Raw genomic sequence first — 16,187 nt, forward strand, 5'->3', positions numbered from 1 at the left:
GTCCATGTCCTCATGGGGCTTACATTCTAGCAGGGGGTCTCTCTGGCAAATAAACAAACAAACAAATAAAGTTGTTATATTAGAAGGTGGTAAATGCTATTGAGAAAAAAAATCACTGTAAGGGAGAAATAGGAATATTGGGATCGAGTGTATGGTTTGCAGTTTTGAGCAGCAGGGGCCATGTAAGACCCCAATCATTTCATTGTTTTGCAGCCTAATAACAATAAATCATTTTTTGAGAGTATTCATCCATGTATGCTGGCTCTAGAGCCACTCAGCACTTTGGAGGTAGAGATAACAGCATTTCCTAATGAGTCGGATGCAAGGTGAAAGCATACATAAGCTTATGCTCCAAGGGGCAGCCTAGACAGAGGTAGGAAAATTGAGAGGCCTGATGATCACAAGTGTCTGAATCAAAGACTGCACTTTCCAGCCCAGAGGTGGATGAAGGTAGCTCCAGAGGAAAGAGCTGAGATTCTCCTTAAAAGTTTCAGGTTCCCCTCTAGCACATATATCAAAGAAAATTTGGAGCCTTCAAGTTCTATGGCATAAAGTATTGTCAACTTATTTTATCCAGAAAAGCATCAAAGCAATTGTAATAAAATTCCTACTACAGTTATGGGGATAAACCATATCAGGAAGATATTTAATCTTGAACAATATGGTTATTCTCGAATAACCAAATTAGAAAGGAGTTAGCTGTTTGACAATCTTTCATCAGAAATCAACACATTCTTCCTATCAAATTACCACTGTGTCTTGTACAATGCTGTGAGGACTTTGTTCAGCTGCTTCTTTGGAAATTAGAATGTCTAAACATTTACAACTGAATTTTTAGCACTAAATAACCAATCATAAATCTTTTTATTTTATTGTTTGTGACCTACTTCACTTAGAAGCATAATTTATTTTAAAAGGCTTTTTGCAGAAAAAAAATCACACTAAAAGCTGTGCTATATTGACCAAGTGGCAGCCACACATTCTGTCACTTGTAGTAAATTATTGGTTACTCTGAAAATATTTTATACTTGATAAGCTGATCTTAAATAATGATCTACTATACTTAAATGTCAACCTGTATTTAAATAGCATGTTGGTAGTAACTTCTCTAATTAATTATTTAAAGTTTTCATTTATGAACTTAAGACTCCTCTACTGAATATAATTTTTCTGCACGATAATATTTCATCTCATGGGAATTGTGTTGGAGATAAGAAAGGGTAACAGCAGAAATAACCTGAGGCATTTTGTACTGAAGATGTGAACCTCAGCTTTCTAGTCCATCCAGATGGTGACATCCTGATCACTTTAATCAGCATTATTTTTTTGGATCATGGTAACACTATAAATATTAAATCACAATGCAGTCGAACCTGGATAATTGCCACTTTTTTAATGACTGTATGACCATAGTCTATGTAGCTTTAAATACAGTGTCAAAGTTTTAAGATAGTGATATTAAAGTATAATATTTATTTTTTTAAATTATTTTCATCAAGTGGAGGAAAACTTAAAGGTCTAATGACTTTTGTGAAGGGAACCTTGCCTTTTTATGAACTATAGTCAATCTTTAATAAAATTCACCACCAATTTTACCACTATTTCCTTTCTAGGGACTACACTGATTACAGAGCTTCATAACTAAAAATTGCCCATCTATATTCATGTGATTAATGTAACATGGAATTTACAAATTGAAATGCATAATGCTGGAAAAGTAGGAATAAAGGTTTTTATAGTAATGCAAATCTGTGCTGCATGAATTAAATATTTTCTCTCATGGGTTAGAAAGTGAATTGTGTTTAATAGCTCAACATTTTTAATTGGGTTTGCAGTGATAAAAAATTGTTAAACACATTTTAAGTGGATTTTGTGATTTCTCAAATATTTAACTACCTACTACATTTTCTTGTCTACTAAAAAGCATACAGACAAGTACTTCATATAAAAAGGGATGGTATTATTTCTAAATGGCTTTTTGTTATTTTCACTGACATATTGTTTATCCCTAGTCAGAATGTTCATATAGGAACCATTTTGTGATATATGTTTAAACAAAAGGACTTCTAAGGTTAGTAAAATGACAGTACACCATCGAGAATAGCACCAGACACATCATGGAAAAAACAAAAACATCCAAAAGACTTCAAGTAAATCTGAAAACATGTACATTTTCTCAACAGGTACATTTTATATCTTTTTTTCATTTTCATGTCCCTTTTATTCTCTCTGTTTTTTCTTTTTTTTCTCATACATTCCAAAGGAATTGAGGTTGCTGAACAATTTGTTACTCCTTAGGCCAAATAAGCCACCCCCCCTGCAGTCATTCCACTGGTCGCCCTGCTGATCGGCCCTGATCACCTGCCAGGCCTAGGGACCCCACCCATGCACAAATTTCGTGCATTGGGCCTCTAGTAAAGGTAATATAAAACATAAATTCCATGTTTTTGGGATCTTGAAGTCTATTCAGAAATGATAAAATACATACATGTTAAATAGTTCATTAATAATACAAATCAATATGTTAAATGCTACAATTATTTCACTTTCCTGCTAAATCCACCCCTCTCCCCAACCACTTTGGCTGCTGCTTTCTCTGGACCATTGCATTTTCCATATGGCCATTAAATGATGGCATGTCTTGAGTCTTAGTTTTGGATTCTCTGTATCATCGGCAATCTTTCAATAGGTGAATACCTCCATACACCTTAAGTTTCACCTATACCCAAGGTGACTACATGTATATATCGATGCCAAACTCTTTTCTGCCTTCTTAATACTTCCTCTTGAATAACAGATCCAAAACCTGATTCATGATCTTCACTTCCAATTCAGAACCTCTGCCAGTATTTTTGTCTTAGGGAATGGCACCAACATTCATCCATTAAAATGTGAAATCTGGAAATCTCATAGTTTTTCTTGACCTTTATTTCTCAATTCTGTCTATTCTTTCAATGTCTACCAGCCCACCACTCTAATCCAGGCTTCCTATCATGCTTCACCTGAGCTAGAGTGACGACTCTCAACTGGTCACCTGTGCAGATCCTTTTCATAATCTTGTCTGTACATCACACAGGATGATCTTTAAAATTGAAATTCCAGTGCTGTTATCCTATTCCTTAAACATATCAGTATACATGGTGGGGCAAAAGTAGGTTTATAGTTGTAAGTACACAAAACAGAGTTTATTTTTAATTATAATTTATTAATGATTATATTATTTTTATATGAACAACTGTAAATGTACTTTTGCCTCACCTTGTATGCCATAAAGCCATTTTTTCTTTGCCATGACCTGAGACAGTCTGCCAGTTCTGGTACCAGTCCATCTCTATCTTTGCTATCTACTCCAGCTTTGCTGGCCTTCATGAAGATTCTTGTTTCATGTCCTTATTTTCTTTCCACAGACCTATGAGTATAAAACTCATTTACTTTTTACCTTAGCTCTTCCTGGTTTTTAGCTCTTAGCTTACACATAATATTCTTATGGAACCTCCTCTCAATAGGTTCTCAGGATACATGATTCATTAAACAGTTGTATTTCTGTATGTGATTATTTGCTTGTTGTCTGAAGCACAACAAGCAATAGTGACTGAAGTTACATGATAGCGGAAAGCATATCTGCTTTGCTTACTATTATAACTCTAGTATACTTACCACTATGTCTGGAATAGGAGCTTGAGATGTGAAATGAATGATTGTGTGAGTGAATGAATGAATGAATGGATGAGCAGTGACTGTGATAGAGAACATAGGAAATTGTTGAAGGAAATAAGAATAAATGATAGGGAAGAATCAATGGAGGATATGAAACTTAAGGTAGTCTTGGAAGGAAGGGAGATTTGGAAGAGACAGTGGGGTTAAGAAAGGCATCCTGCAATGGGGAACCATATGAGTAGAATCCTAGGAATAGAAATTTTCTTCTTTAGGTTGAATAATGATAACTTTTCAGGTGAACCATTTTGGTTCATTTTTTTAAACAGTGGAGGTAACATTGACCATATAAGATTAGTCCAAATTTATGAACTTTGGAATTCCAGGCTGTAGGAGACTGTCGATTGAGTATATCATTACATATCCACTTAGGGGACTAAAAGGTTTAGCAATTATTTATTGTTTATGATGGAAAAGCTGCTGCTTTCATAGAACAGGATAATTCAACTGATCTTTAAAAAAAACCAAAACACAGTATTTTGATCAATCTGTGACTACTTAGTGTTATTCTGGGGAATTATTTAGGAAAGCTTGATGATAATGGCTATAATCTTAAGTGTTGCAATTCAGGTCAAGATGATAAAGCCCCTCACCTATTTCCTTAGTTTTAAAATTATTTCTTACTTTGTCAATATAAATTGATACGTGCATAATGGGATAGTAGAAACCGTGATATTACCTAGCTTCCTTATGAGACCTACATTTCTATTTGACATAGCTGAAAATGATCAAAAGTAAAAATGGAAAAGAAATCGTTGCTCTTTCACATCTACTTCATTTTTCTTCTCTTTTTAAATTATTGGTTTGTGTTGGTGACCTGTTCTGTGTTCAGGCAAGCATCCCCTAAGCTTTCATCGGTGATTAAGAAGCATTCATTATGTACTCTGTTTGACATGGTCATTACTTAATGCTCACTTAACAAAATTCTACATGACTGAATTAGCACAGTGGGTGAGGGAACAGATGGCCAGCTGGCCAGAATCCACGCCTGCTTTGTTTTATGCTTTCTCAAGTCTGCCACAAAGATGCCACATGCAAGATCTGAGGGGGTATTCCAAACAGTAACTGGGCTGTCCAGCTGTGCTTCCCTGTTCTCAGCTGTGAAGTCTGGGTCGGCACTCTTACCATCTGAGCACAGCTGGATCATCTTCTAGAGGGATGTCACTGCTCCATGATTGAGATGGCAGGCACAGAGGGCAGATTCAAAAGTAAAAATAGCAAACCTCTCCCCCACCTTCTGTCACTGCCTTCAGAATCAAAACCACTACTCTAAACGTCAAGAGAAAGAGCTGTAGTTTTGTAGAAATACTGCACTTACTATTAACACCTATTGGTAATTATAAGTTTACCCCAAATCTACTATTTTACAAATTGCCAGACTATTCAGCAAAGAACATTGGACTTGGCCCCAGGCTTAAAATTGGATCAATGAAACCTGCTATGTGTGGATGAGAAAGGCTACAAATTGGAAGCAAAAACTTCAGGTTTCTGTTATATATTATGATTAGTTTTTTGGATTATATGCTGATATTTCTAAAATTAATAATACATTTCAGTCAATCATCATACAGTTATAAAGCAACATCAAAGTATCTAACACTGTAATTCATCCTGGTCTATAGGGGTACGGAAATATAAGGAGGAGGGTTTTCTGTGCACACAGAGTGTATGATCTCATCAGGGAACAAAAGAGGCAAGTTCAGTGGGAGCCTGAAAAAGGTGAAGAACTGTCAGAGAGAGACTGATGAAGAACATGCAAATTCTGTAGCTGTTAAGAGACACAATGTGAAACAGTAAAATTGCTTGTTGCTCCTGAAACGTAGGCTCAGATACTTGCTTATTGTAATATACATAAAAAACACTGGTCTCTGATCTGTCTTTCATCTATGCCCCATCCTATTCATAGGTAGAAAAGGAAACAATCCATGGTACTTATGGCAAGCTTGAATATCGTATTATTTTGTACCACCTGCTGATGTGTATTCTCAAGCTTGAATAGCATTTTGCCACCCATGGCATGAGAGTTCTGACAGTTGCACCTCTCAAGTGATTTGCAGAGAGTTCTGTTTGCAAACAGCTCCCTGATTAAAGAGGGCTTTTTTAAGGAGCTAGAGATAAATAGTTATACAGGTAACCAGAGCTGGTTTTCTATAATTACCAGAGGCAGAAAGAGATTTTTTTCTTAGATTGACAAAAAAGTTATTGGATGTCAGTTTTATCATTTAGCTTGGGTTGTATTCATGGTTTCTGACGTTTTCAGGAATTTTCACAGGGAAATCATTACTCTTACTTTAGTGACCATCTGCAAAAATAAAGGTATGACGCTGATTACCATGATAGCTTGTACTTTTGATATCCATGTTTATCTTAAATTTTGTGTGTGTTTAGCCCATTGGCCCAAGCTTTCAAGATGAATGTGGGCCTTACATTATTAATTACTAAACATTACTAAACATACCATTTATTGTGACTGAAATAATAATTACTCAACTTCATATGGCATTTATTAATTTCCACAAGGCCTCTAATGCTATCCTTAATCTTCATTGGCACATTATGTCAGATTTAGTTTCCTTTGTCTTAGGGAAAAAAAATCAAAGGGCAAGATTGTCTTTTGCTTTGTGTTCACCACCTATTGCTCTGTTAACAATAATATCCCACAATGAGCAAATACTGGCTAGCTAAAAGGTACCCCAAAATACCCAGCATGTTTCGGAGGATTAAAAATGTATATGCACTGTAACTACAGAGTCATGAGACAGATTGCTATTTGGCTATTTGGGTAATAAGAAATTCAGAGCTGAACATCTCCATTGTGCACACGGTGGTGTAGGAAGCTTGTTTTGTGGTGATGTACGAGATGAATAGACATGGCAGAGAATGGGAGACTGTGCTCCATGATAATAAGCAGCTGTAGCAATACTTGTCACTTTGTAAAGTAATAGATCCTTTTGCTATTTTTTAAAGTTCTACTAATGTTTAATAATACATTTACTTATTGGGTAAAGAAAGCATACCATGTATTGTGACTGAAATGATTACATGTATGCATAGAAATAATCTATATAAAGACTTTCAAGTTCAGAATGTTGGCTGACTACGTCAAAAACACTGCCATTGGCAAGCCCTACTCTAAACAAAAGTTTTAAGTGAATAAAGATCAACCCCAAGACATCTATATTCTTTCTTCACTATTTCCCTCTATCTTGCCATGCAGATCGTCCTGGGTGCCACCTAAGAAGGCATCTCGGGACTCTTCCTAGGCACTGTTTCAAAATTAAACTGCTCTCTGATCTCCAAAACCATGGAAATATATTTACCACTCTCTGGAATGAGAGGCAAGTGAAGTTAGTTTTAGCTAAGATGTTAATTGTTGATACAAAGGAGTGCTTTGTCAGTCAACTCTAACAATAAATGAGGGCTTTGTTTTCCCTGAACTTCATTGCTATAAGAAAACAACTACCTGGGGACTATAGTTGGTTAAATAGAACCTCTCCAAAATTCATGTGTACAAGGAATCTCATAATGGGATCCTACTTGGAAATAAGTATTAGTTTGCTGGGACTGCCATAACAAAACACCACAGCCTGGTGGCTTAAACAACAGACAAATATTTGCTCATAGTTCTCAAAGTGTAAGATCAAGGAGTTGGCAGGTGGTTTCTCCTGAGGCCTTTCTTGTTGTTTTTGTTTTGTCCTCAAAGGGCCTTTTCTTGTGCATGCACATTACTACTGTCTCTTTTGTTGTATCCAAATTTCTTCATCTTATAGGAGAAATTGGATTACATTAAGGCTCATTATTATGGCCTCATTACTTTATCTCTTTAAATATCCTATCTACAAATACAGTCACATTCTCAGGAACTGGGGGTTAGGTTTCAACATATGAGTTTAGGGGGAACACAATTCAGCCAATCCTGGGGCTTTTCCAAAGGGAAATAAAGATCCTGAGATGAAATCACTGTGGGTTAGGGTGAGCCTTAAATACAATGGCTGGTTTTCTTATAAGAAAAGGGAAGATACAGGCAAGAAGATGTGAGGATGGAAGCAGAGATTGGAGTTATGCTGTTACAAGCCTCAGAATGCTAGGAACTATCAGAAGCTTAAAGAGACAGGGAAGATTTTTCCTTAGAGCCTTCAGAGGGGTGTGGCCCCCGTGATACCTTGATTTCAGACTTTTAGCTTCCAGAGCTGTGAGAGAATAAATTTTGGTTGTTTGAAACCACCACGTGTGTGGTAATTTATTAGAGCAGACCTGGGAAACGAATACAGGTACTCTATATAAAACACCTTTTAGCACTAGTCACTTCAGTGCCTTCCTGTAGACAGCTGTATAGAGTCTGGTCTTAACTCTGGAAGAGAAAGTTTATGGGTAGGTCTTTAAAAAATCTCTGTTTAGCCTCAGGTTTCAATTTTGATAATCTTTTCAAATATTTTTACATTCAAAGAACAATTTGTCAAATTTGCTGGTTCCTAAAATTAAATATTTTAATTTATTTATAGTTTACCTCTCTCTCTCTGTCTCTCTCTGTTTCTCTCTCTCTCTCTCTCTCTCTCTCTCTCTCTCTCTCTCTCTCTACTAGAGGCCCAATGCAACAAAATTCATGCAAGGGGCTCAGCCCTCACAGCTGTGGCTTAGTCAAGAAGGTTGTCCAGCTGCCCGGTCTAATTCGCATATTATGCTTTTAATATATATATATATATATATATATATATATATATATATATATACACACACACACATACACTAGAGGCCCAGTGCATGAAATTCATGCACTGGGGGCTGGGGGGGGAGGGGTCCCTCAGCCCGGCCTGTGCCCTCTCGCAGTCCAGGAGCCCTTGGGGGATGTCTGGTGTGAGGAGCGGGCTAAGCCGGCAGTCGGACTTCCTTAGTGCTGCCGTGGAGGCAGGAGAAACTCCTGCCACTGCGGCTGCACTTGCCAGCCATGAGCCCAGCTCAGGGCTTCTGGCTGAGCAGTACTCCTCCTGCAGGAGCACACCGACCAACAGGGGGCAGCTCCTGCATTGAGCATCTGCCCTCTTGTGTTCAGTGCGTGTCATCTCTGGTGGTCAGTGCGTGTCATAGTGACCGGTTGTTCTGCAGTTTGGTCGATTTGCATATTATCTTTTTATTATATAGGATATTAAATACCCATAAACACTTTTTCCCCTCAAATGGCTAAATTTGCCCTTTTCATTTTAAAGGGAGAAGGAGGAATAGGGAGGAGGAGGAGGAAGAGAAGGAGGAAGAAGAAGGACTAGTGTAAAACCTGCTTTGAGAGCATCAATCATATGAATGTTCCTAAAATAATTCCTTCATTTCCAACTAGTTTTAAATTTGAGTGGCAATGGTTCAAAATGGAGACAGCCAAACTGTGTAAAACTTATTAAATGCAAAACCAAACTATAATATAAGAACTTGAATGTAACTTTAAGAACAGTATTTGGAGTGAATTTTTGGTTCATAACTATTTCTATTTCATTGTACTGCTAGAACAATTAGTCAAATTATGCTCTTGCTATTCCCTCATTGGCATGCTATTGTATAATACTGTGCATTCATTTTTAATATCTAAAACCAATGTTTTGTGGCATAATTTGTAAAATTGACCAAGGCTGTGTACACATAATCACAGGAGAGTCTTAACCTATTTACTTCCTAATAATCTATTTACACACTATAAAGAATTCATGATTTGGGGCACAGTCTCTAAATGTGTGAAAAGCTAACCATGTTATACATATGGGAATAACTTCAATTCTCTACTTTTGGAATTGTGAGAAGGGATGAAGAAAAGGAGCAAACCATATAGATCTATTGCTTTGGTGAGCAATTCATCTTGTTGACATACTTATATAAGCTTGCATAAAAATGCCTAGAAAGCATGCTGTCGAATTCAGTTGTTCATTAATATTGATCACATGCTGTCCCCATTGTGTGAGGAGCTACTTAAAGATTACCTACAAAAGTATTACAGCATTATCGATTTTAAAACTCCCTGAAGCCTCTGGTATCTTGAAAGTCCACTTATACTTTCACTGTTAAGAGTGATATTACCAAGTGTTGTTGTCTAATCAGATAATTGGACTTTTATGAATACTAATTAGAACTGAAGCTGGTGATCAACACTCTGTAGATTTCTTTTGTATAACTGAAATACCAAAAAAGCACAGACTTTTAAGAAGAGATCTTTGAAATGGAAAACATTTGAGATTGCCCTTGTCTGTCTTGATTCTACAAGCTCTGAGTGGTTGGATAAAACTTGTTTTTTAAATGTTGCTCTGCTATTAAATTACTTTCAAAGGTATATATAAGTTTGAGATATATCAGTGTGTGTGTGTGTGTGTGTGTGTATACACACACACACACACACACACACATATATGTTTGATATATATATATATATATATATATATATATATATACACACACACATATACATCTCAAACATATATAACTTTGTTGACATGTTATAGAAAAGACATGCGCTGCCCCAAATACAGCAAAGTTTTGGTCACAAAAGTTAAGAATGTAGGTAGCCATATTACAAACATTTGCTAATACCCTGTAACTAAGAAAATTCTAGAACTAAATTTCCAGAAACCTTTACATAAACAAAAAATATATATTAATTCTGAGCATAGTATATTTATAGTAAAGGATATCCATTTAAATTACCTTTAAAAATGAGGTACATAAACTGGATAACTAAATATTTTCTTATGTTGTGAGCTTACTCTTCTAGCTGCTATCAATTTCATTCCATTTAAATTATTTTTCACAACTTACTAGCAGAGTGCTCAGCCCATAATATGTGCCTAATGAATAAATAACATTTAACCAGAAATTAGAAAGAATAAAAAAAACAACATCTTTGTCCAACAGGATCGGGGTCAGTTTCTCTACTGTCCTCATAGTACATGCAGCAGTACACGTTAAAGGTGATGATTAGTATGTATTAATGAGCCAACACCTTAAAGTAATACTTTCAGTATCAAAAGAGAGATGAGTATTGGATGGGGAAAACACAAAAACAAACAAGAGTTTCCTAGGATCTGTAATTCTCATATGATTAGCCCACTTATCACTTGGAGAAAGAAACGTGAAAACTGTTATATATTTTAAAAGTTTCCATTTAACATCAAAAAATAAAACTCTGTCTACCAAGTAAATTTTGTGAGTTGAGACCTTGGGCTACATATGTTATGTAGTAACCTGCATTCCGATTAGTGGCCATAATTCTTTATTGCCTTACCTTTGCTTATTCAACATATATCATGTACCTACTATGTGCTGACCATGACTCTTACTACAGAGAATTATGGTCTAATGGGAAAAAGCAACATGCAACCACTCATTTTGACACTCTATCCTGAATTCTCCAAAAGAATATATGCAAGGAATATAATATCAGTCCACTATATAATGATTAGGGATAAAAACAAAAAAGAAAAAAAAATATCCTGCATTTTGGGCAGGGCCAATTTATTTCTTATTTTCAAGGTATAGGCAACAATCTATGTATATAAAATACATTATTACAAAATAGTATTGGGAAATACTTGTGACAATCGTTTTCAAACATAGCTGAACTAGAGTACTGTTAGCATAGCAGAGTCTATTTGTATTCATAATATAAAATACACCCTGACCCTTTGCTGGAAATACTCTGAAACAGTTCCATTTAGGAAGGCTTTAGAGTCCTGCATTATTTATAGGAATGTGTTTAGTGAATTCATGTTGATTCTGTGCATCTGTCAAGACTAACATATAAATAAATACTCAGATTTTCAACATGGCAGGAAGTGTGGCTTAGAAAGGATGTAGATTTGCAGTCAGGCAGATTGTGTTAAAATCTTGGGTTTTCCAGTTAGACATGTTACTTAACCTCCTGAGCAAGGCTGTTTTCTTTTCTCTAAAACAAATATATATATATATATATATATATATATATATATATATATATATATATATATATATATATATATATATAATGTATATTTCATGTTGCCTAGTATACAAGGCACTCCAGACATTAAATCCTTTTCCCATTTGCCTTCCCTCATCTTCACCCTTTAATGAAAATCACTGAATTTCTTGGGATAAGAGAAATACAGCAGTCACAACCTCTGTAATAGGTAATCTTTTTCTGAGACCCAGATGTCAGCTGAAATCCTGATGTCCTTTGGGGTGTAAATAAAATGAGCTCCAACTCTCTAACTCGTGCTTTCTGGTGATCCCAGAGGCAGTGCCCAGATTGCTGGGCAGGTTTCACCTTTGCCCTCAGGAAATATCTAGAGTGTCTAGGACTTTAAACACCTCTGTCAGCTCTGTCTTCAGGCTCCTGTACCCAATGAATTCTTGCCTCCCTGGGCATCATATGCTGTAACACTTATTCCCTTCTGCCAGGATGAGCCAGAGGAATAGCACAGCCCTCCCCGCTTGGTTTCCCCAAACACCACACACAGGTCTGTGTCGGGCAGATTTGAGTGCATATCTGGATACTCCAGCAGAGAGAGTTCACATAAGAGCTGTGTGAACCTTGTCAACTTGAACTGTAGGCATCACAATTGCTTACGAGCTACTTTTCCTGCTATATCACACCTCACAACTCACTGCCGGACCCCCTCTCTTCCTGAAGTCTCCGTCCAGCTCTGCCTCTGGGGTCTTCTCTCCTGGGCTTCCCCATTCACTCCTATGCTCTTCCCTTATTGTCCAGGCCCACTAACTCATCCTCAGCTCCTAGCTACGTTCTACTTTCCCACAGATGCAGCAGGCTTGAGTAAAGAGGATCATCTATCCCAGGATCATATTTGCCCTTCTGCAAAGTGACTTCCATCAGCCACCTGCCTTGGAGTCACAGCTTTAACTGTTCCCAAGAACTGGCAGAGGCATTATTAGTTCTTTTGTTGTTTTTTGAGAGGGGTGGTTGTGTGTAGGTTTTGTTTTTTGTCGTTTTTTTTTTTTCCTTCCCTCATCCCACCAACTCTGTGGAAGGGAACATGGAAAATATTTATTTTCTTCCTCATATAAATTGCATCACTCTCTTGAGGGGTCAGGAATAGCTTAATCATTTTTGGTTTTAATAACTTTTTTCCTCTGAGATTCAATTCCTTAAACCCAATTTTCCTCGTATTAACTGCTTTTTTTTGGGAGGAGGGAAATCACTGAATTCTGATTAGGCTTTGTTTTCTCATTGGCAAAATGGAAAGATGCGAGTAGGTATCTCCAAGGCTCCTTATTTGTTTGAAAGTATGTAATTCTTTGGCTATAATTATTTAGATTTATTTTTAGTTTAGCAGTTATGTTTCCAGTTAATAAAATAGTTCTACATCATCTATTTCTTTTCTTATTTTGAAGTGAAATGGTGAATCAAAACTCTAATAACATTTTTATTTATTTATTTATCTTATTGTTGTTGTTTTTTACAGAGAGGAAGGGAGAGGAATAGAGAGTTAGAAACATCAGTGAGAGAGAAACATCGATCAGCTGCCTCCTGCACACCCCCCACTGGGGATGTGCCCACAACCAAGGCACATGACCTTGACTAGAATTGAACCTGGGACCCCTCAGTCTGTAGGCTGATGCTATATCTACTGAGCCAAACTAGTCAGGGCTCTGGTAACATTTTTATTCTTTTCCTTAATTAGTTGATTCTCTAAGGAAGGGTCTCTTTTAGAATCACACATTCTTAGTTTGCGACCTAAATGTATCACTTATAGATGTTTATTTGAGATACATTATCTAATCTTTCTGACCTTCACTTTTTAAAAGTGTAAAAGAGAATGGTAATGACAACTACCTCATCAAGTTACTGTGCAGAATCAGTGAGATGATTTATGTGAAAATAATTTGTAAATTATAAGGCATCATCAAATGTTAATTCATTTGAAAGGACAAAACAAGTAGAGACTGAGAAAGAGGAGAGATATGTTCTGGAGCATGATTGGTATCTCCTAGTAATAGAAGAAAAACATTCAAATTGCCACAGACTGATGATTGATAATGCACCTTCCTCCAATCTCAATCATTGGCAATGCATTTCCTCATGGGCTGGCATTGGTTTGTTTAATTGACATGTACTTCACTGCACACAACTGCCCACTTCAGAAAATGTGTTGGTATCGAGAAATCAGGAGAAATATCACAGATACATTGATTTCTTTTCACTCTGTAAAGCCAGCCCTATCAAGAAGTAAAGATCCAGCCACTATAGAGCTGCCACGTTGTTTCCTATTTCATGCATATCTTTATTTGGTCCTTCAACCACTAAATTTCACAAAATTGTAAACTGAAAAACACCAAGTGTCAAAGACAGCTGCTGGAAAAAGAAGTAGAGTTAGAAAGTCTTGCCTCAGTTCAAGATGACATTGCCCAGCCCCTAAGTGGTTCCTGTTGTTGATGTCCTGTCCCACTGCTCAAAGTGATGACAGTAACTTTCCCTTTCTCTCCATAAGTCCTTCAGTGGCCTTGACCCTTGCTTGAGTACATTCACTATTGCACACTTCCAACAGCCTTGCCTATGGAAGCTCCCACCGGTTGTCTCAAGTTATCACTATTCTTGTGCCAAACCCTTTTGCCTTCACTCTAGTCTGTGCTGAAACTATTTGCTCTTGACTAATATCCACCAGGACTCTGGAATTCACCCTTCATACATAATCAGACACTTGGTTACTCCTGCTTTCTTTTTCTGATATATACATCTTAGCTTTCTCTTCAGTGATTTCTCTTTCACTTATACAGGTATTTTACTCTCTCCAATTAAAACAAACAAACAAAAAACAAAATTAGAGTCTACTATGTTTCCCTTGGCCTTTCTTCATCACTTTGGATCAGCCTTTTCTTTCTTCCACTTGTCTTTTCCCTTCTTCAGAATCTGCATTCTGGAATCTCCCTGAGTCAATTAGCATCTTCTAAAAAGCCAACTAGGCACAATTAAAGGCGCCAAAGATTTATTGGGAGATGGTTGTGATGAACAAAAGGCGAGAGGAAGCAGAAGTAAGTAGGATGAACCTTATACTGTGCCATGAGCCTGTTACCTCTAAAGGCTAAAAGGAAGGCGGTGGATTGTATAGAAAAACCCTTAGTTTGTCATGAGATTTGAGAAAAACCTCAACCATACCAAAGGAGCACCCAGACTAAAGAAGGTGCATCAGGGCAGGTCCAGGTCTGGGTAGACTGGCCCAGCTCTACACCCCACAGTGCTGGCATGGTTCTCTCCAAGAGAGACTGAACACCACATTGTACTGGCCGTCACAGGTACCAGTCACTTGAGGGAAGTCACTTTCTTAAGCTTATAATTGACTATTACCCTTTCTCTATATTTGTAACTTTTGATGAGCTACTTCTTATAGATTGGCAAAACATATGATTCTCCAGAAGTATGCCCCACCACCAGCTCTCAATAAATAATCTATAAAGTATTGCAGCCTGCTATATCCACATCACTTGGCCTATATGGTTACAGTCATGTGCAAGTTTATTCTCTCACCAGCAGCGTACAGAGCTCTTCAGTATTCATAGCTGCAGGAATTGCCATCCAGTATTAGTTTGTAAACATGCAAAAGTTATGTTACAATTCTGAGACCTTAAAAACCTTCACTTAGTGCTAATTTTATGCATGCTTACCATGTGTGTCAGACACTGCTCTGAGTATTTTGTATGTATGATTAAAAAACCTGTGTCATTTACTCTTTGAGGTAAATTCTATTAGTATCAACTTTTAATAAAAGGTGATATTGAGGCTAAGAGAGGTTAAATAAATCCTTCAAGCCCACATGGCTAGGAAGTGGTTCAACCAGGATACAAGCCCATTGATCTCCATAGCCCACGCAACTCACACATTTTGCTATACCATTAATATTCAAAACACTTCTCTATAAAATGGTTAACTGTAAAATGTTGACCTAATGTCTACTTTAGAGCATATGCATTATGCAGCAATATATGTTTTTTTATGTATTTCAGGTCCCTGCATTCCTAACCCATGCCATAATGGAGGAACCTGTGAAATAAGTGAAGCGTATCGCGGGGACACATTCATAGGCTATGTTTGTAAATGTCCCCGAGGATTCAATGGGATTCACTGTCAGCACAGTAAGTTACCCATGGCCATTGTGCTTTTATTGTTATTGATTGCAAAGTATACAAGTCATTATCATTTTTATTTGGAGTGGAATAATAGAATCTCTGAGCAGCAAAGAGCCCTGGCAGTTGGCTAAGGCTGCTTCTTGCAGACCGAATGCACCACCTCCCCAGGCTAGGACTCCTAGACTGTGTTCTGTCCTCTCTGTGGGATGGGGGCTGTCAGTCTTTTGTTGCTCTTTTTGTTATTGCTCAGCCACACTTGCAAAATGTTGCTCTTTATATTAAACGGATACCTGTCTCTTTCTTTTATACTTATCCTAAAGCTACATTCTTCAAGCTTTTTCAAGATATAATTTTGTGCACTAGGTTCAGAGATAATACCCAGA

The 16,187-nt window shown here is 37.0% G+C and overlaps 1 protein-coding gene across 2 annotated transcripts in view; it reads left to right on the forward strand.

Annotated features, from left to right (window-relative positions):
* EDIL3 (EGF like repeats and discoidin domains 3) overlaps nucleotides 1–16,187 on the forward strand; it is a 385,163-nt gene that overhangs the window by 161,227 nt on the left and 207,749 nt on the right. For both annotated transcript variants that reach the window (XM_079785021.1, XM_079785022.1), the window contains one exon: nucleotides 15,682–15,810. In XM_079785021.1, coding sequence (XP_079641147.1) covers nucleotides 15,682–15,810 — 129 coding nt within the window. The remainder of the gene's footprint in view (nucleotides 1–15,681; nucleotides 15,811–16,187) is intronic.

The sequence above is a fragment of the Cnephaeus nilssonii genome, assembly GCF_951640355.1.
Source record: "Cnephaeus nilssonii genome assembly, chromosome: 2".
In the NCBI taxonomy this organism is placed as follows: domain Eukaryota; kingdom Metazoa; phylum Chordata; class Mammalia; order Chiroptera; family Vespertilionidae; genus Cnephaeus; species Cnephaeus nilssonii.